Below are 20,345 nucleotides of genomic sequence, written 5' to 3' on the forward strand. Positions count from 1 at the left end.
ATGTTACTGTTGTGCGCAAAATGTTGTTAAAGTCAAATACGAATAAACAAACTAATGTTTTAACACACAGTTAACTAAGAGCAGTATTTCCTTAAACTATTTAATATATTGCCATAACAGGCTCATTTTTACCTGGAGTACAATTCAAGAGTAACAGAACTGCGATAAAACTGTAGCTGCATTTGTTTCTGTCAGAAGACACCAGGATTTTTCAGTTATATTTGACATAGTGTTAGTTTACTTGTGTAAAATTGATAGTTCTTGGAGGTTTAATTTATTAGAGTTATAAACCTGACCTCCTCTAATATTACACAGATAAGCCCCAGTATAACTAGTGCATAATGACGAGCAGCACCAGTTTGACTTAACATTAAAGCAGATCTAGACCTTTGCTGAAACTGTGGCCCCTGAGCCTCTTTGTGTTCAGCATTCACTGCGGGGCAATGGAACTGCTGTATGTTTATTTTTAATTTTTCCTTCCGAGTTTCTACACGTTAAAGACCAACATGGCAGCACACTGACTTCCCTTGTTCTGTCTTTCCATATAAACTTAAAGTTAAAAACATGTCTCTGAGCTGCTGCCGCTGTGTGACCAGTTCTCTGACAAACTGTTGGACACCGAGCTGTCTGTTGGCAGTAGGAATGCAGCATGAAGCGCTGTGTGTTGTGGACGCTAGGTGTCGTACCTTCCCCAATCCTTTCCCTGGCTTGGTGGGAGACGTGACGCCGGGGTTTGCGCTTGATTTTGAATGTGGCGCCATGATGCTCACAGCAGAAAAAGGCCGACTTTGACACTAAGCCCAGCCGAGCCGTCCGCTGCTGCGCGGCGTCCTTTCTCCTCAGAGAACCGGGAGACGTGCGACGTAAAGACCGCGTGCGACAGGCTTTTACCTGGACACTTTGATGACGTCAATAATTCAGCAATGCTGCTAACGGTCCTGCATCCCAAGATGTCAAATAATGAATAATGATGTTCAAAAATAAAATACCAGTTTATTCAAAAACTATTTTTAAAAAACTGTGTATATTCATATTCTCTTTTAGTGAAACAGTTCAAAAATATCATTTTTATTTACATAAGGTCAGGCACTTGAGAGAAGTCAGCAGACAGTCAAGCACATTCCAGCATTTATGGCCAGTGATATTATGTAGAAAACAGGCTCGAGGCAGAGTGAATTTTGCAGACAGCAGCTCCCCAGAGAAGACTGAGAAGCCCAGAACACTTTCAGCTGGATTACATATCACACAGGTTTTGAATGTCTCTGGGTAGCAGTCAGCTGCAGCTGGAAGGATCCGTGGGGCAGATGGGTAATGGAGTTCTGAGCAGAAAGGACCATTATTTCACTTTTGGGATAGCTGGCGGTTGCCTCCTGGATAGAAGATCAGATCAAAGATGATACTACATATTACAATAAGATCAATGCTCATGTAAAACCCAAATAAACAGACTCTATACTGTTATGCTAACTTGATCTTAATTTTATTTGCTTTATATTCTCACCCTAAAGCAATAAAAAACAACTTAAACTTTGACGTTGCTAATGCTACATATTTTGACTGTTATGCATGCCTTGTCAGCATTCAGTGTCAACAAACATTCCAGTGATTAGAATAAATTTGAGGACAAGAAATAACCTATATGTACTATATGTATCTATAGGGGAGAAAGAGTGAGAGAGAAAGGAGGCATAAGGTTGGATGAAAAAAGAGGGAGAGTGTATGCGGGAAAGAACCTAAAGAACCATTGGAGAGCACAGAGGAAATGAGGCAGAGAGAAAAAGGAAAACAGGCCAAAAGCAGGGGAGGAACCAGTGAAAGAGGAGAAGTCATGAAATATACAAGAAAAAGAAGTAAGAGGAAAAGGAAAAATAACGGTTATTGGATGAGGGAAACTAGGTAACAATAAAACAAAATACATGCTAGGAGAAAGAGGGAAGGGGGGAGAGAAGGACAGAATGCTCAGCCTGTTGTCTCTGGCTCAAGTAGAAAGCTGAAACGAGAGAAGTCCTGTCTACTGGGGCTGATGGGAAAGAGAACATGAGAAACACATTTTCCAACAGACCCCCACCCAGCTCAAATAACAATCCCCTGTACCCGTGTGCCTCTTTAGTGCCTCTTTAGTTTGATATGCAAATACACCATTGCATGTTTGGAGGTCATCATAATGTAACAGGTCAAATTTCAGGAATAGTGTGGTTTCGGTCACCTTGGCACACTAGGAGCACGGGTTGGGAGTCCAGCGAGCTGCTGAATGCCATTGATACCCGAGGAAGCAGTGGATCCAGTGTGAGTGGGCACCCGAGGAACAGGTGGAGCATGGCCACGAATCACTGGCTTGGCACCGGTCACAGAGGTGGGACACAGGGATGCTGGGCTGGATAGAAAGAAGGACCTTAATTGGCATCAATAGCACAGTTTTGTTTACCGCATGTGCCTGGGCATCACTGTAGTCAACCTGTGAGTGTATGTTTGTACCTGGAGGTCTGTATCCATGAGGAGTCTACAGGAGGAGGCAGAGGGGTGCTGCAGGTAGAGGAGGAGATGTCTCCAATAACAGCCAGCGCCTCCTTCAGGGCAGTGTGTTTGCGGAGCACTTCTTCCCGGTGCCGCTGCTGCTCGGGTGACTCATCCATCAGCGCTGAGCATTCTCCCAGAGCATAGAGCTGGGCCAGGAGCTCGGAGCTAATGAACTCCTTCACCTATGTTGATAGATTATAAACAGCTGTGACAAGTTGAAATGTTAGACTTTGTAAATTGATAGTTTACTCTGATTTGGGATTATGACTCTAAATTATTAAAGGGGTGTTTAAAATCATATTTTCTCCTTTGGTTTTTCTTTTTCACAACATCAGAAAATGCTCCAGTGAAGTTTCAAATGTAGATGACCAAATCAAAAAGTTTTAAAGACAGACAAAGAGCAGGTTTAACTGCGCCATGAATGAGACAGAAAGAATGAAAAAAAAAGTTAAGCAGTTTTGGCGTGTGGACCTCGTGGTAGCTTACACTGTTGATCATGAGGTGCATAATGGTCTTTGGCATTAAGTCTTTGATCGTCTTATTGACAATATTCATGTAGGAGTCAACCAGGTTACGAATGGTCTCCACCTGACGCTCCAGCTGGGGGTCTGATAAGTTCTCAGAAGCTCTGTTTTCGTGTCCATCCACCTGTGTGACAGACAACATGGAGTTAGGAGTAATTGCAACATACACTGTTCAGACTTTCCATTTGTTTATAATCACTTTTAAGTTTAGTGAGAAGCTGGTAATCTCATCCTAATACAGATGTGTGAATTGATATCTTGTCATCTATTCTATCCCAGTGGCAAAAAAGTATATATGTAAAAAACCACTGTGATAGGAACATAGAGCACAGAATACAGGGAATACAAAAGTGGGAGGTAAGAAGGACTGGGCAGAAGAATGAAAAGGGGGAGTGGGTGAGGGACAAGGAACTGCTGATTAGAAACAGACTAGAATACACACACACACACGGGAGCACACACATTCATACACACATTGTAGTGACATCATGGGCCAAGAATGCTGCACTGAAGAGCCAACGACAGAGCAAGATGGAAGGGGTGGGGGACTTGCTTTTTCGCTTTTTGGCGGTTAAGAGAAGGGGGAACACGGATAATGAGCGGTAAGGGGTTATGGCCAGAGTTTAAGGTTAGCAAAGTCAATAAGTGCAAATGACACAAAGGTAAGCTGCAGACAGGTACAGTTTCCCACTGCTAAGGTCAGGCTGGGATTTACTTAGGTTGAATTAGAGGTCAGAGTACTAACAGTGACTTTCTCAGGGTAGACTCCAGCCCGTAGCAGAGAAGCCTTCCAGCTGTCCAACTCATCCTGTGAATCACAGGCCAATTCCAGGCATTTGTAGTCCTTATACACGTTCCTGAAATTAGTACGTTGTCACATGACCCCAGAAAGAACTCTTTTTAGCCAGTAATAACACTTTTTCCACAGTACACAGAAATAAACACATAACAAAACATACATAAAACAAATGTACCAAGATATGTTGAGGCTGACCTATTGCTTAGCTTACTTATGCAATGAGCAGTACATAATAAAATCATCCACATATTGTAACACCATTATATAGATACATGATAACTATTCATCCAAAATAGGAAGGCTGACCTTTTAGTAATGACATGTTATTACTGGTTTTTCTTATGAACCTAGTGTAGGCGATGCAGCCAGAGCTTTAGTCACAATCTCAGCTGACCAACAATGTTTTCAAACTCATTTTTAGATGCATGCTGTCTCCTCCTTCACCATGCACACTTCCAGAGGAAACAAAACAAGTTTGCTGCACGTCTTGCGGTAAGAGAGGAACGTAGTCCCTAGTAGTACTAAAAAAAGTGTCCCTGCAAATTGCTGTTAGACTCAGCCACATGCTGTATCACTCAATTTAATTGTCACTTATCTTGAAAGCTGTTTCTTTTGAGATGATGCCAATGTAATGTCAGAGCAGAACAGATGTACCATCATATCAATGTTTTTAGGTGCTGGGTCTCTCATTTCCTAATATCCATTCTTCACTCTTCAGGTCTTGACCCACTTTGTTCACAAGTCGAATGTTACTAGAACAAGCTGACCTTCATATGTAACATGTGAACCCATTTAAAGCATTCCTTACCATTACAACACAATAAGCTGTAGTTTTAAAGCTGCCTCCAGACAGAAAAGTCACCTGAGCTCTCTCCCAGATCTTCAGATTTGTTCAATAGTAGACACAAGATTTTGTTTGAAAAGTTTTAAAAGTACCATTTCTTGTACATGTCTAAACATAAAAATTACACGAATGCTGTTACTCCCTAATACTTTGATTCTTTGGTTTGCATTGTAGACAAACATACAAAATTGTCTTTATGAAAAATAAACATGTTTCTGAAGAGAAAGGCTAAAAGTGAAATTCTTTTACATCCATCATAACAATACAACAGCGTGGTGTAATGTGTTGCATGAAGACCAATGTAACCAGTGTGCTGGTTGACCTCTGTCCTATTCCTGTATCTGTCCTATTCCTGTATCTTATGATTTGATACAGGGGTGAGACAGGTCATTGGGTTTTGCGTAAACCCATATGGGTCAGCCACGTGGTGGCAACCACAGACTGAAAGCAGACACTTGGAGGAAAAGATGATTTAACAGATTTGGGCCAGTCTTCCCAAAAATAAGCATGTCACTTACATGGAATATAGCATTCAATCCAAAAGAATGTAAAGAGAGAATGAGTCACTGAAAAATGCTAAGGATACAAAGATGTACACAAACACTTGCACATACACATTATTACAGACACATGCAGACATACAAAAGACTATTTGTCCCCAGTTGCTGTGCTTGACATGACCTCCCTCACTGCAACTTATCCCATCATCTCCATCATCTGTTTTCTCACTGTTTTTAATTCCCTTTCCCACTCTTTCTTCTCACTTTCCTTTTCACACCATAATACAATCTCTGTACTTCTTCTTTAGAGGCAGCACAGCGAACTAAGAAACAAGCAAAGGATCTGGAGCAGTCTGTGGCCCATCTGTTAAACATTTTTCTTTAATCACTAAGTTGTTTCTTTCCTCCTTTTGTTGTTCCCTTCTCACATTCGGAACACATAGCAATTAACCTCAAATATGTGAAACCTTAGTGTGTGTGTGAGAATCAGACAGTACAGAAATGGAGAGAGAAAATGGACAAACACCAGCCATGGAGAGTTGTACAGAATGATCAAGAAACAGGCTGTCAGTTTGTGAGCATATGGCTGGACTAGGACGGGTGAGGCTAATAAGTCAGGGTGTGGTGGCTAACAGACAGGGAGCCAGGCCAACAATGACAATACTAGAGTGCTATTATACTAAGATCAGTATACTAACATGCGTATACACCAGCGAGTACGCATTAAAACTGTTCTCTATGCTGATTTAGCTCTCATATCAACAGTTTTTTTTCTCATCTGCTTTGCTATCCTTTCCTCAGCTCATGGTCAATGTGAGTTTTTCCCTCAGCTTAAAAAAATGTCTGTAGAACACTGACTGCTTTAGATTTGAAGAGTTTCCTGAGGGTTTTGATTACTGTCAGACAGGGACAAAACCACTGCAATGTCTACCACACACACAGACACACACATGAAAATACAGAAAGAGAAACAGAGAGTGAGGGCGCAGGAAGGGGGGGGGGCGCCATAGGACAGACTTTGACACATTCCTGGCCAATGGCTCTGATACTCTTTCTCCCTCTTTCTTTCTCCTCACAACCCTTCCAATTCTTCTCTCTCCCTCCTTTTTGTGGTGAGTCAAGCAATTCTTTCCAAACAAGAGCAGCCTCATCTCTGATCCAAGCTCTCTGGCTTTGATTAGCTGCTTAATGAGCCTGCCGTCGGTATGCTGTGGTTTGTACACACACACTGGCAAAGGCACATACACACATGTACACACACAAATTCAGTTTGTGTGTCAGAATGCAGCATAGCACAGAATTATAAACAAAGCCCACATGCTCTGGTACAATCAGCCAGGCTCTGGGTCAGCTCCAGCGCTTAAACACTCTCTCTCTCTTTCTCTTATGCCTGTCTTTGTCTCTCTGGCTTTCACAATCTCTTTCACCCACATAAACCCAGCAAGCCCTGCCCTGCCCTCGACAGCCTGGCATATTCTCTAAGACAAAAAAAAACTACACCCGCTGCATTACCCACTGGATATCCTTTCAGTTCCGGTGGCAAAATTGAATGGAATAAGTCAAGGAAAGGGCAAAACACCAGTCTGATATCTCCTCCCTTTCCTCCTCCAAAAATTCTGCTATTGCAAAACATCACTACAGCCTCTGTACATAAGCAGGTGACAAGAACTAAACTCCCTCATTTGACTCACTCACTCACTCCACTCACTCACTCACTCACTCACTCACTCACTCACTCACTCACTCACTCACTCACTCACTCACTCACTCACTCACTCACTCACAAGCCACAGATACAAACCTTAACTCTGTGTTGAAGATAGCAAAGACAAATTTACTGGCCATGAAGCCCTTCTCCACATCTCTGAGCTTTAAGTTGTCCAGAGGAAGCATATACTTTTTCTCTTTCTCCTGGAAAAGACAGAAAACAGAGAGATAAAGTTTGACAGAGGTATGCAGAGTAAAATATGATATCACAGAGAGGTATCAAAAACAACACAGACAGTTTACTTGGGGGTCTTTAGCTAAAATAGTTGCATGTCTTGTAGTGAATATTTTCAGCATGTGTCTTGAGAAGAAAGAGAGGCCGAGACTTCAACTATGGAAGGAAAAGCATCAGAAGGCGAGGTCTTGAGAAGATGTGGAACCCCTGTGCTAGCAGAGCATCTGAGTTCATATCAAATGATGCGTCTGCCTTTCGGACTGACTCACATTAACAACCCACTTAACTAGTTGAAGAGAGAGAGGGAAGGGAAGAGGGATGCCATAAGGCTTTATTTGTCGTCACCATGGGGACTTATGAATGACAGGGAACAGTTGGAGGAGTAGAATGGCCAGAGTGTGGGGAACCAGACAGTATGGAGGCACGATACTGAAGCTGAGGGGAGGGAGGGAATGAGAGAAGTATGAAAAAAAAGTGGGAGAGAGACCGGGTCCACATGTGAAAGTCATTACTCAGACTCAAGCTCTAACACAACATTTTCTCCTAACGTGAAGCCCTTCCCCCTCATCCCTTCTCTCTGGCCTGCTCCCCCTTTCTAACCTCTGAAAAGGGGCCTTCCAGAGAGACTGGGTATAGGAACAGTCATGGATGAGTTAAAGATAAGGAGAAGATAAAAGAAAAGTGACTTCCAGAGAAAGATAATCAAATTGTGCTTGTAAGACAGGGTGTTGTAAAAGTCCTGGATGTTATGTGTGGTTGGACATCTGTGGTATGAGATGTGAGTGTACTAGTTGCATTTTGGTCTTTCCTCTCACAGTGCGCCCCTGAACCCTACGACTCTCTTCCTTCGTTCTTCTTTCCTTTTTTTCAAAGGGGCCCACTTCCTGTAACAGAGGCTGAAAAAAAATGACAGAACGCGATTGGCGCTCATACAACAACATCTGGGATCGCTTTAGACAGCGGGGGAGGAGATTGGAGAGAGTATAGGGTGCTCTGATGGGGTAGAAGTAGTAAGTAGAGATGGGGAAGAGAGGAAGAGGAGGGATAGAGGTGGATAGAAGGATAGAGGAACGTGAATTTTACTAGAGCAGATGAGGAAGATTTTAGAAACATAGAGGGCAGGAGAGAGTACGCAGGAGAAGTGGGGAGAAACTGCAGACCACTCCAAAGTTGATTCCCCATGGGTCCCATCAACCCATATATGGCTGCTAAGTTCCTCCCTAACTCTCTCTCCTTTTCTCACTCCCCTTATTTCCTTCTGCCTTCCCTGAGTGAACAGGCAGATCCCTAGCTGTATGAGTGAATATGCCACGTCAAGACTGGATACTACGTTGGGACACAGCCCTGCAAACGTCCAACTCAAGACACACGAACATCTCTGGAGGATGGACACCCATAGGAGTGGATGCCTAATGTGTGTGAGACCCCTCAACCCACAACCCAGAACCAAAACGGGATAAGAAAGCAGACAACACCAGAGGAAACATTTTGCCGAGTTCCCGCCGCCACGGGCAGGACTGATAGCAAACAACCAGAGATGGAAAGTGCGAGGCTGAAGAAAAGAGAAAGTGAGAAAGGGTCCTGCTCCGTCATCCCAGTGTTCAGACTACCTGTTCAGGATCTTACTGGTGTACAGTAGTCTGCACATTGGTTAGACTGTGCAAGGAATTGCTTCCACACCACTCATGACAACATGATAACCCGCATGTACTCAATATTGAAGCAAATCTTGGGTCTAATACTGTCTAAAGTTTCTTGCTTACAGACGTGCAAATGCATTTAATTGTGCACACCAGCAGGCTTCATCTCGCCAAACAGAGTTAGTCGGCTCTTTGCTAATTAACTGATTGTGTCATCTATGTTTTAGTACTCTTTACCTTGAATTAAGAGTGTGTTAATAGTGAATGATACATATATTCCAGGCAGCAAAGTCTTCATTTAATACACTTCAGTAAGAGTAGCTATATCTTTTGCCTGTGGTTTTACTAATATTTAAGACTGAAAGGTACAAACTACGTAGTTAGATTAACCTTTCCACATTCACTATAGTAAAGCTGTCAACTAACTAAATATTTCACATTGTGCCTCATACATGGCTTCTTTTAAGTGTCTGCATGTGCAACCTTGCGGCAATATGATGACGCTTTGTCTGTTCAGAGACATTATGTCATTGCTTTGTTTAAGCCTATATGTATATATGTGTGTGTTAAATTCCCAGGAGTGTCAGGGTGGTCATGAAGTATTACACATCAGAGCTGCAGTGTCTGAAGCTGTGCCTCCTCTTCAGCTAGACTAATGGATCTGAGATATGGAACAGGCCTGTCACACACACACGTATGCACACAGAGGGGAGCATGTAGATTAAGTGTATGGGCATGAGCCTTCTGGTTTTTTTCATGCTGACTGGTGGAGCCATGGCAGTGGAGAAAGAAAATATCTGTGTTCAGTGTGCTGTGGCGATTAAACTCTGAACTGTTATGCTGCACTCTGAGTATGAGGTCAATGCAGGGAAACAGAATTGTTGTAGTACGCAGAAAGAGGGTGTACTGTGTGGCCTGAAGATGTTTGGACAGTATAGAAGCAATCCACACAAGGATGGACAGAGGAGGCTGGAAAGGGAGTTGATGAGGGTGAGGAGGAAGAGGGGTATTTATGAGAAGAGACTAGAGGAGTTGAGAGGAGAGAGGGGGAGTCAAAGGGGGAGGTCTGCAGTGTAGCAAAAGCCATGTGGGATTTCTCTGGGCAGATCTTGGAAGCTGGTGTTTGGACAAAGCTTCAGATTTTCCAGCCAGGAATGTGCACAGTCCCAGAGAGACTGCCAACCACAGAAAGGGGGAGAGAACGAAAGACGGGGAGACAGAGAGGGAAAGAAAGAGAGAAACAGACAGAGGGAGAAAAAGGAGGAGGAAAAGGCAGCAGAGGTAAAGAAAGAGAAAATAAAAAAGGGGGGCAGCAGTTAAAGAAAAAAGAAATTCTTTGGAGGTAGTGTGGGCGGGCAGAGAGAGAGCGGGAACTGCAAGAGAGAAGAAGCAGAAGCTTGACTTGTGTGACTCTGCGTGCTTGTGTGTTTGCACATGCACAGATGCATGTAAAAAGTCAGTAGATCTGATTGTCTGTGATAATGTGGGTGACCAACCATGCACTCTGGCCTTCCAAACACATAAACAGCTGATAAAACTTCCTACAATGCATCTTGGTTAAATGATTTATACAATAACAAGTCCAACAAATCCAAAATTAACTGAAAAGATTTGGACTTTCATACTAGCTTTAATCCTTGCAACATACGTGTCTCATTGTGGATCTCATGATCCACAAAGAGCCAAAGATTGTTGCTCTGATGTGGTCACAAGATATTTGCTTGCCTGTCTTTGTATTATTTGTCACAGATGTGCTAAGTCTGTGTGTATCTGTGAGTTGATTTGTAAATGCTTAGTTAGGAGATGACACCAAGAGGAAACCTATAACACTGTGTGTGTACAATATGCCTGCCTTTGGCTGTGTCTGGGAGCACTGTGTTCAAGCGATCCATTGTTTATCTAAAAAAGTGACTGCATCTGTCTGAATGAGTGTACATTTTTGTCCACTATTTGCATGCAAGTTTGTTTACACCACAGTCTGCATGTGTACTGTATACTGTATATACAAGTCTGTCCACTGTGTATTTGTAAGTGCATGTGTGAGTGTGTGTGTGTCTTAGTTTGGCTTGGTGCAGCTCCAGCTGTGTCAAAGTGAGATGTTCCAAATGCCGAATCTCCCAGAAGAGGAAGAAAAGGGGGAGTAAGGGGAAGACTGAGCAGAGAGCAGGGCGAATGGGTGGGGGGTGTCAGAGGAATGAATGGGGAAAATGGGGGGGCTCAGTTGCAGGTGGCAGGAGAGAAGAGCAAAGAAAATGTTTAGATGGGCAAGAAAACAGGGTTAAAGATCTGCATCTAATAGTGTCATAGTTTTAGCCACAACATAGCCATAGCCTTTGACCCATTTCAGTGAGGCTACCAAGAACAATAACTAACAATAGCATTTTACATACTGTTTCTACAAAATGCTCAATTATGTCTGTCAGAACATGTACAAGTCCATTTCATCTACAACAGCACTGCCCACTACAATGCTTTCATCCAGATGTGAATGTTCACAGGTACTTGTTTGTATCCAAATACAAATCGGGCAATGTGCTTTCCTCTTCTGATCTCACTTCCTGTAGTCTGCCCTTTCCTCTTCAGATGACATCAGCTGTCACAGGATAAGACTGTTGTGGTGTGTCTGCCTGTCTACACTTGCTGTGCAGACCTTCTGCTCCTGTACAGCAGGCACAGACAGGCAGACAGATGGCAGCCCCACTGACATCAAAAGAGTACCACTTGCATTTACTTCAATAAAACTACAGGGCTTTAACTGAACCTATGATAGCAATATCAACAGATGAAAGATTTTCTTTTTTTGCTGAATTAGTTCTTAGCGTCCCAGTCGACATGCGCTTCCAGCTGAAATATGTGTTAATAAACTTGAAATGGCATGTGTACTGCTGTGTTTTCTTACTTATTTAAAAACCAAAATGGAAGTTATCTTGGAATAATCTACACATTTTTAAACGTGATGAAAGCAAAGGTAACAAGAGGATAAAAAATGAATTTGAATGGCTCACCTCATCATCTTTAAACCATGATAGACTCTGAGCTGTGAGGATGAACCAGTACTCTTTTGCGCCACCTTTCATGATGCTAATGTTGCTGATGGTCAGCCAGCCCTTCTGTATGACCTGCACAACAGCCAAGGGTAAGGAGCTCAGATGGCAGGACTGACAGGATCATCACAATGGCACTGAGAGGACAGGTTTATGGAAAATTAGATTACAAGTATTACTCCTATGAAGGTGTGCAAAGCTGGTCTCACAGTTGGAGTGGATCTCCCAGATAAAAATATAATAGTGAAAAACAGAAACAGCTGAGGAGGGGGAAAACAAAATTATGTGAAATAAATGACAGAGATTATGCAGCTCTAAGGGCAATCACCAAAATATTTCTTCAACAAAAAGAAGAAAACAAAATGTAGAGATAACAGCGAACACAGTAAATATAGAAACAAGTGATCAGGCACATTAGGAAATAAAAACAAGATGAAAGAGGCTGAAATAGTGTGTGATGAATAAGAAAACAGACGATATCAGGAGACATAAATATATCAAGACCCGATTAATACATCCTGCAAGCTAAAGCTGATTAGGTTGAGACATACAAAGAATATTTTAAACTGTAACTGAAAGGAAAGAGTTCAAAACATTAGCAGTGTATCAGTTTCAGATGAAGAAAAACATAAGAAATAAAGCTAAAACAAGCATGAGTATGTGTTTGCATGCCAGCCAACGACACTTAAGCTTGACCCCTGCAGACACATATTTCCAGTAGAGGCAGCAGTGATTGAAAATGCTTAGAGAGATTGATCTCCTACTATTAGACTTGAGGGAGGAGCCACACCCTGGGGAAAAACAGGACATTAAGGAGCAAAATTTAGATGGATTTATTGTTTTATTATTAGGAGTTTATGTTGAAGTTTTGGAGATGACACTAATGCTAATCATTTAATAGTTAACTTTTATCAAAGCTCCATGTCAATATTTTTTTAGTTGTGATTAAAATGTGCTGCTGTTCTGCTAATATGATCGTCATATATCAAGGTTACTGACTAAACAGTTACTAGGCCTGTGCTTTTAATTACCCCTGCCTTCAAACGTGTCACATAAATATTATGTTACACTTTAATCACAACAGCTTAAGAAAAAAAATGCCTCATTTTTGCTTGACTGCATTCCTGTCAAAAGCCAAGATCAACTCTGGTTGCATGATTAAACCCAAAATCCCCTTCTGTAAAGTCAGAACACTACAAAAATCTCCCATTTATCTGTAGCTACAAATGCTGATTAATGTTGATTAATGCATAACACATGGGACAGTGACGTCAATGAAAATAATAAAAAATAAATTTAAGATGGATGGGAAAAATTTAGTTCATACCCATGTGCACTCAAATGAGCCATTCAGAGCAAAGTATCATTTTGAGCATTTAGCCTTTGTGTATTATCTAAAAGGAGCACACTTGTGCATATATGTACCTATTTTGTTTGTTTTACTTGACAGTGATAAAGCCTATACTAAATAAGAAGAAGGAAGAAGACTAAATATGTTCAGCTGCTTTTGAGTGTGATAGTGCTAAAGAAAGGGTGTTTATGATATGAAAGTGGAATTATCATTGATATCACTGTGTCATTTAGTTGCCAGTTAAACCTTCTGGTGATAGTGTAATGTAGATCAAATGTCATTCAGATGCATCCTCTGGGAATCATGAATGCTTGTACCGAGTTTAATGGCAATTAATTATAGTTGCTGAGTTATGCACCAACAGTCCTGCAAATGATCAACAGATGGAGTGAGATCGTCTGTTTCCATCTCCATCTCAAAGACTCCTTTGTTTAAAAATGCATTTCCTGCTGCATTCTCAGGTCTGCACTGACTTTATCTCTAATTTTAATTTGAACAAATGCAGTGCTATTGAAAGTCTCACCTGGTTTCCAGACATCCCTGCAACACCCTTCTTTTTGTTTTGGTTGTATGGCTGCTGGGCACTGAAATGGAGCAAAGTCTCATGTTATTTATTCTGTGAAAAGTAGTCAAATTTATATTTAATTTTATAGTTTAAAATGAAGAGTTTACTCACTTAATGAAACCAATGAAATCTTCATGTTTGGTATTTATGTAGGCAAGCTGTATATCAATGAGCAGCATGACCTGAACACAGACATAGATAAGTGGAGAGACAAGAATCTCTAAAAAAAAATCACTCAGCAGAGTTCTGTCAAACTGATCTATAAACAAAATCTGCAAATGTGTGTGAACAACCTGATCTCTGCATTTACTCTCTTGTTCTCGGATTTCAGTGGTTACAATTTTCTCAGTCTCATCTTGCAGCTTGGGAAAGGAACTGAGCTACAGATGAAAAACAGACCAGAAGTCGGATATAAGACCATGTGACAGCTTGAAAAGTATAACATTGTTTGAGTACATGACACACACTCACAAATTTATACCTTGTTAATACATTGGTGCACAGTGGTGAGTAGTTCTTCACTGACCATGTCAATAAATTTAATGCATGGCCCCTTTAGTGTTGATATCTGTTTCTTTACTATGGCTTCAAAGGCCATGTCAGGAGTGAACAGACCTGTCCTGTGGGGGGAAAAAATCTCATAACAAAAAAAAATGTATATGATACAAAAGCATTTGACACCTATACACTAATGTATATTAAACCTGATTCCATGGATGTTTCTGATGGCATAGTTAATTTCTTGCCGCAGCTTCCTCTCATTGGATTCAATCTGAAAACAAACACAATTCGCTGTCAGTCAGAATTGAGTATCTGGATAGTTAGGTTTCTCAGTTATTAATTCACATATATTATTAAAGGAGCTAGTGAAGGACAAGTGCGGTACATTTGCAAACAGCATTGTTCAAAAATCATATACAGAATGACACACACACCTTGACCAGTTCATACGGAAAGCGCTCATGAAAAATTCGGTTGATCCTCGCACCTCCTGACAGATTAATGGTGTCTACTTTGTCACCTGAGCCCTCGATTAGCTTCTCAAAGTCGACAGCCAAGCGCTGAACTAACCTGGAAGACAGAAACTGCTAAACCAGGAGAAACACTGACATAAAATTGATTTAACACAGAATCAGTTTGCATCCACAGCTGCTCTCAGAATAAGTGACTGACTGACTGTAGCAGTGTCTTGGTGCGGCGTGCTGGGTCATCAGGACTATACTGTCTATAAATTTCAGCCTCTTTGTTCAAGGCCAGGAGCTGGCTCTGCAGACGGCTACGGAAGGCTGGCAAAGTGTCCCGGATGTGGTTTGTCAGTTGCTGCAAACAAACATTATTAATAACCATACATAAATACAATGTATTTACTGTATATATATATGTGTGTGTGTGTGTGTGTGTGTGTGTGTGTAGCCAATGCCAATATACCTTTTCCTCAACAATGTTTGTGTCTGCATTTTTTACCTGGTTGAGGACTCTTTGTAAATATGGGGTGCCCATGGATTCAGACATATGTTTGTAGGCTGGATGGGACAAGAAGAAGTTCCTCTCTGCAAGCAGAGCTGCTTTAATATCTTTTTTCCCATCAATATCCTTCTGACTGCGGTTCACCACTCCTATGTAACCTGCACAAGAAGGGATGAAAAAAAGAAATGAAGAGTGTCTGATTATTAACGAACCTGATGTACAACAAGAAAAAGAAACTCTGTAAGGACTCTTAAGAGGACAAATTCAGCTTGCATTCTCATGTGTCCTTGGGAACGCTTCCCAGACTGTCATTTGTTCCATTAAGACTGTAGCATACGAGCAGGAAATGAGTGTGTTTGTGGAACAGTGGAGCATGTGGGATAAAGCTGGCCAAATCCCTTATTTAGTACAGTATATGTAATAGCACCAGACTCCATATCTAATGCTTCAGCTCTATGTTACTATTGGGGCAGTTCTTTCAATGGGCTTCCATGGATAATGCATTAGAACTGTAGGGGAAGCATGAAGGAGCCAGCACCTGGTGGTGCCTTACCCCGTCTCTACATTACCCGAGATCTTGCAGCCTCCTTGCCTTTATCCCTGTCTCTTTGCTCTCTCCCTCTCTCTCACACAGACACACACACACACACACAAATATGCACACATTGTATTTATATTGTTGTGAGGATAATTTGAAACTAATTCTTCCTTTTTGCACACACCTAAACAGGCCTAACCTAAACCTATACCAAGACTTAACCTTTGAATTCCTTTGAATTTGCGTGGACTGGAGAAAATCTCATCCAAATACTTAAAAATTCTTATAACAACAGAAAATACCTAAAGTTGGTCCACACAACTCTACGAAGACGTGTATACACACACACAAAAAGACCAGCTTTTGACTGTTATAACAGACACAATCCTACCATGTCGATCCTCTCTAAAGAACCTCCAGTGGGACTACATTACAGTTAGATGGTTTAATAAACGCACATACACGCATATGTACACAAACAAGTGGCACACCTCTGCGTAGGGGAAGCAACCTGTTCTCCAGTATTTCCCGGGCATCTGTTCCCTCATCCATCAAGTCCAGCTTAGTGATTACACCAATTGTGCGCTGGCCTACAGAAGACACAAGAAACAGAGCTAACTTTATAGGTTGAAAAACTGTTTTCAAGACCTGTTGGAGTAAAATACTATAGAATAATAATTCTAAGCTTTAAACACAAGAATTTGTAAAAAATGATTTCCACAAAGGGACCAAGGTATAGAGACACATTTTTACCATAAGTAAAAGCCAACAGATGATGTAAGCCCACTACTCTTACCCTGTGGGTCAACATCTTTGGCCAGTTTTAGTGCATCAGAGTTGGCAAGGTCAGTATTGGCTGGTGTGACAGCCAGGATCAGACAGTTTTCCTGACAGATGAACTGCATTATCATGTCTCGTATCTGGTACTCTATGTCTGGTGGTTGGTCGCCCACAGGAACTTTGGTGATGCCAGGCAGGTCGACAAGTGTCAGGTTCAGCACTGCAAGCATGCATGCACATACAGAAGAGAACAAATAAAGACACAGGTCATAGATAATGTCAGAGACATAGGCAATATGTGAATGTAATTCACACTGTTACCATGTGGAGAATAAATCCGCAGATTGATGGGAACAGGAGAGATGCCCTTATTCGAGCCTGTAAGTCTGCAAGTCTCTACCTCTATCTCCTTGCAGATCTCATCAAAGTCTGTGAACTTCTTACCCTTGCGATGGAGAAATTCACCGTACTCTGGAGAGACATACAATGAGCTAAAAGACGAGACATTTTTGAACCAATGATTCATTCATGTGTCTTGTTTTTCTTCAACAAAGGTCAATAAGTACAGGACAAAATCTCACAGTTAAGAACTGGTCACTGGTCAGGCCCAGTCATTGTCAAATATCATACTGCCATCTTGTGGCATCTTTATGTACCAGATTTACAGTACATGACTGACTATAAATATGTTCACCTACCTGTGTCAGCATTAAGTAACTGGAGGATTAAAGGTCTCCGAGTGACAATTCCTGATCCCCGTGGAAGGAAGTCTCTATTGGAGAAGAAAGTGAATTTACGAAGGATCCACTCAAAGGCAGGCTGCTTCTGGTGTTTGATGCAATATAACATGGTACAACATCTGCCATTTTATTTACTTTATTGCTCCACACCCACAGATAATGTTACCCTAAAACAACATAATTTTCTATTAAAAATAAAGCATTGCAGGAGCAAATAATCAGTTGTATGATAGATTCGGTTTAGTTTCCACTCTAGCCAAAATTTCAGTAATTTGGTCAGGAAGTCTAAGAAAACTTTTTTGTGTATGATCAGTTTTTCCAGATATAGGCCGACGTGCTAAATGTAGTGTTATATAGAAACAGAAAGCACAGGGAAAAAAAAGATCCTCCTATTTCCTATTAAAATCAGATTCAGGAAGTTTGTTTTACTACATCCTGTCTGAGATCAAACTGCTGGCAGAGTCCTCCACAAAAGGAGTGTCATAACATATTCACAGCTGAGACAAACAACTCTATGGTCAAATATCCCTACACACTCAAGAAAGCAAGAAATAACTCCCTTCTGCAGTTACTGACAATGCTCAACATTATGGCTTGGAAGGCCTACTGTGGACATTACATATTGCTTGGGTCCTTTGGTTCACAGAGCTTTGCTGTCTCATACACGGTTGGAGAAAACTAGGAAACTGCTGGTTTGTTTACCAGAATTCTTTCTGAAAGTGTCTCACATTTAAAATGTACCCAAACAACATGTTGTTCACAATGGGGCTGCATGATTTTTGGGACATGATTTTGCAATCTGTTAAAGGTCAGAATAAGATGCAACTCTACAAAGCTATATTCAGCTTAGTTTTGGTGAACTGGATGATTTGTAAGATAACCAGAAAATTGTTTCCATTACTCTTAAGGGGTCATATTAATCTGGTGCACTTTATAAACATCTGCTGTCTGTGAGATAAGCTGTACTGGCTACTATCATACATACATTGCCACCTCTGGCATCCACCACTTCAGACCAAATATAGCCAAGAACACATTGATTTTTAACAGTACATTAGAAGTGGTTAACATAGTTGTTGGAAGTCCTGGTTTCAATATAGTGGCACAGAAATGTTTGTGTATTAGGCATGTCCCAGACACTGTATTATGATTACCATGGCTACACTTTTAGGATTATGTGCAAACAATTTGATGAGTGCTAACATGATAAACTAGAAAGTTTTAGACTAAGGTTATGGAAGTATCTTATTAGAATTATCTATTTGAACTAATTGAATTACATAATGGATTTTTGGTAGTACTCTGTAATAGTAGTATTTTTACATTTACATTTTATCTTTGAAGTATTATTCAACAGTGGTAAGAAAATTTAGGGGAGTAGAAAGTGCAATATCTTCCTCTAAATCAGTGTGGTGCAGTGGTATAAATTACCATTTATAAATGTACTTATTTATATATCACATTTGATTATGTTACTTTCAAATTAAACGAGTCTTGTACCTGAGGGTTTCAAGGGAAAGCTGGGGGTCAGGCCCATTGATCCCCCTGCTGAGACACCACTACACAATTACACCACAGATTATAATCCATTAATGAAAATGATGTTGATAGGTTGTAAAACATACTGCTGGCTGGCGTTTGGATTTGTATTTGGTGACTATATAGTTAAAGTTGTCTGATCCAACTGATGGCTTTTTTTCTTTCTAATGTGATGTTATTTGTTTGTAGTTCATGAGAAGATGAACTAATGCTAATTTTGACATCTAAATCCATCCATTTAGAATAAACACAATTAAAGCAAACTGTGTAAGGTGATAATGTCACTTCCTGTATGGGTCATGCACAAATGGTTGTTTGTGCCTTACCTGCCTACAAAATTTTCTAGGACGGAGCTCTTTCCTGCGCTCTGACCGCCTACCACAGCGATCTGTGGCAGGTAGAGGCTGCAGCCTTGGCCAGCGCTGCTCAGGGCATCGTGCAGGCAGTTGACCAGCGGGATCAGATCCTCCATCCCGCGGTTGCCCATCGCAACGGGAGAGCCGGTGTGACCTGCTCTTCTGAACTCCTGTTTTACTCCAGGTCTAGGCTGCACCAGTAGACACAGTAGCTATCATAGGTAGTGCTTACTTACAATGATGCTGTTTTCATTACTGAAATATAACTGTAAACTAAAATAATAACGTTACTCTTCTTGAATGCCAGTGGCAACTTTTAGCGTTAAAGGTCCACACCCCCAGCAGCCGTTAGTACGTTACCGTGTCTGGTAACGACGATAGAGTCTAAATTTGTACTCACAGACCTCAAGCCTCCGAAAACTGCTCGCTTTAGACATTTTTAAAGTTTTAAAACACCAAAAGGACGCAGGGTGTTGTTTCCCTGTGACTCCGGATACACATAAGGAGCTGGCCGCAGGCGCTGAGCTCGGTCCATGGACAGGGAGGAAAACGTCCCACCTTGACAACTAACGGAATAAACTTTAGTGCGCATGCGCAGTAATCAGTAACTTTAACGCCGCAATCGCCCTTTGCAGAAGACAGACAAACATCATAGCCAATTAATAAAGTACCCTGACTTTTCAGACACCAAGCGAGCATACACTCCTCTAGCTGACAGCTATTTCAAATTCCAAATGTTTCCTGTGGGCAGGGCTCTGCTTCAGCCTGTAAACACCGCAACTAGAACCAAAGTGTGCAACTCAACTACTGTAAATAACACTGCTGCATTCTTTGTCAATGAGGGAGTGAGGGAGGACCCTGCAATACATTGGAACAACAAGCAAGTGAAAGGGAAACTAAACAGTACATTTAATTTCAAAATAATGAAAATAACTAGAACATGGATTTTCTTCAGGAAATGTGATTGCTGAAAGCTCCTGGGGAAAATTCATCAGCTGGTCAAGGTGGAAATGAAAGTACATTTCTAGCTGTAAGCACGTGGGAATAAGAGACTTTATAAGGGGGTTTGTAACTGACCACGTGTTACAACATGTCAAGCTCTTCCCCATGGGATATCTGTGTACCAAGTGAGATTTATTTAGCATGTATACTCTATAAGACATGAAGGTCTATGAAGGTTCACATAGGCCCCAATACAT

The 20,345-nt window shown here is 41.3% G+C and overlaps 1 protein-coding gene across 3 annotated transcripts; it reads right to left on the reverse strand.

The window, feature by feature from the left end:
• Positions 1–973: 973 nt before the first annotated feature.
• Positions 974–19,933, reverse strand: dnm3a (dynamin 3a). Of its 3 annotated transcripts, XM_026304747.2 has the most exons (22): positions 19,547–19,933; positions 19,117–19,337; positions 17,210–17,283; positions 16,833–16,982; positions 16,528–16,731; positions 16,223–16,321; positions 15,191–15,351; positions 14,904–15,046; positions 14,662–14,797; positions 14,431–14,498; positions 14,208–14,346; positions 14,020–14,106; positions 13,838–13,908; positions 13,685–13,745; positions 12,575–12,601; positions 11,772–11,885; positions 6,986–7,095; positions 3,787–3,898; positions 3,004–3,165; positions 2,476–2,699; positions 2,207–2,374; positions 974–1,370 (listed from the first exon to the last, which is right to left on the reverse strand). In XM_026304747.2, exons 2-22 carry the CDS (start codon positions 19,275–19,277, stop codon positions 1,337–1,339), a joined length of 2,505 nt encoding a protein of 834 aa, XP_026160532.1. In that variant the 5' UTR covers positions 19,278–19,337; positions 19,547–19,933; the 3' UTR covers positions 974–1,336. The 3 variants fall into 3 exon arrangements, with proteins under 3 accessions (XP_026160532.1, XP_026160531.1, XP_026160533.1); XM_026304746.2 differs by having other exon boundaries at positions 19,117–19,933; XM_026304748.2 differs by lacking the exon at positions 12,575–12,601 and having other exon boundaries at positions 19,117–19,933.
• Between the last annotated feature and the right edge of the window lie 412 nt (positions 19,934–20,345).

Source organism: Mastacembelus armatus, chromosome 4, assembly GCF_900324485.2.
Source record: "Mastacembelus armatus chromosome 4, fMasArm1.2, whole genome shotgun sequence".
Taxonomy (NCBI): Eukaryota; Metazoa; Chordata; class Actinopteri; order Synbranchiformes; family Mastacembelidae; genus Mastacembelus; species Mastacembelus armatus.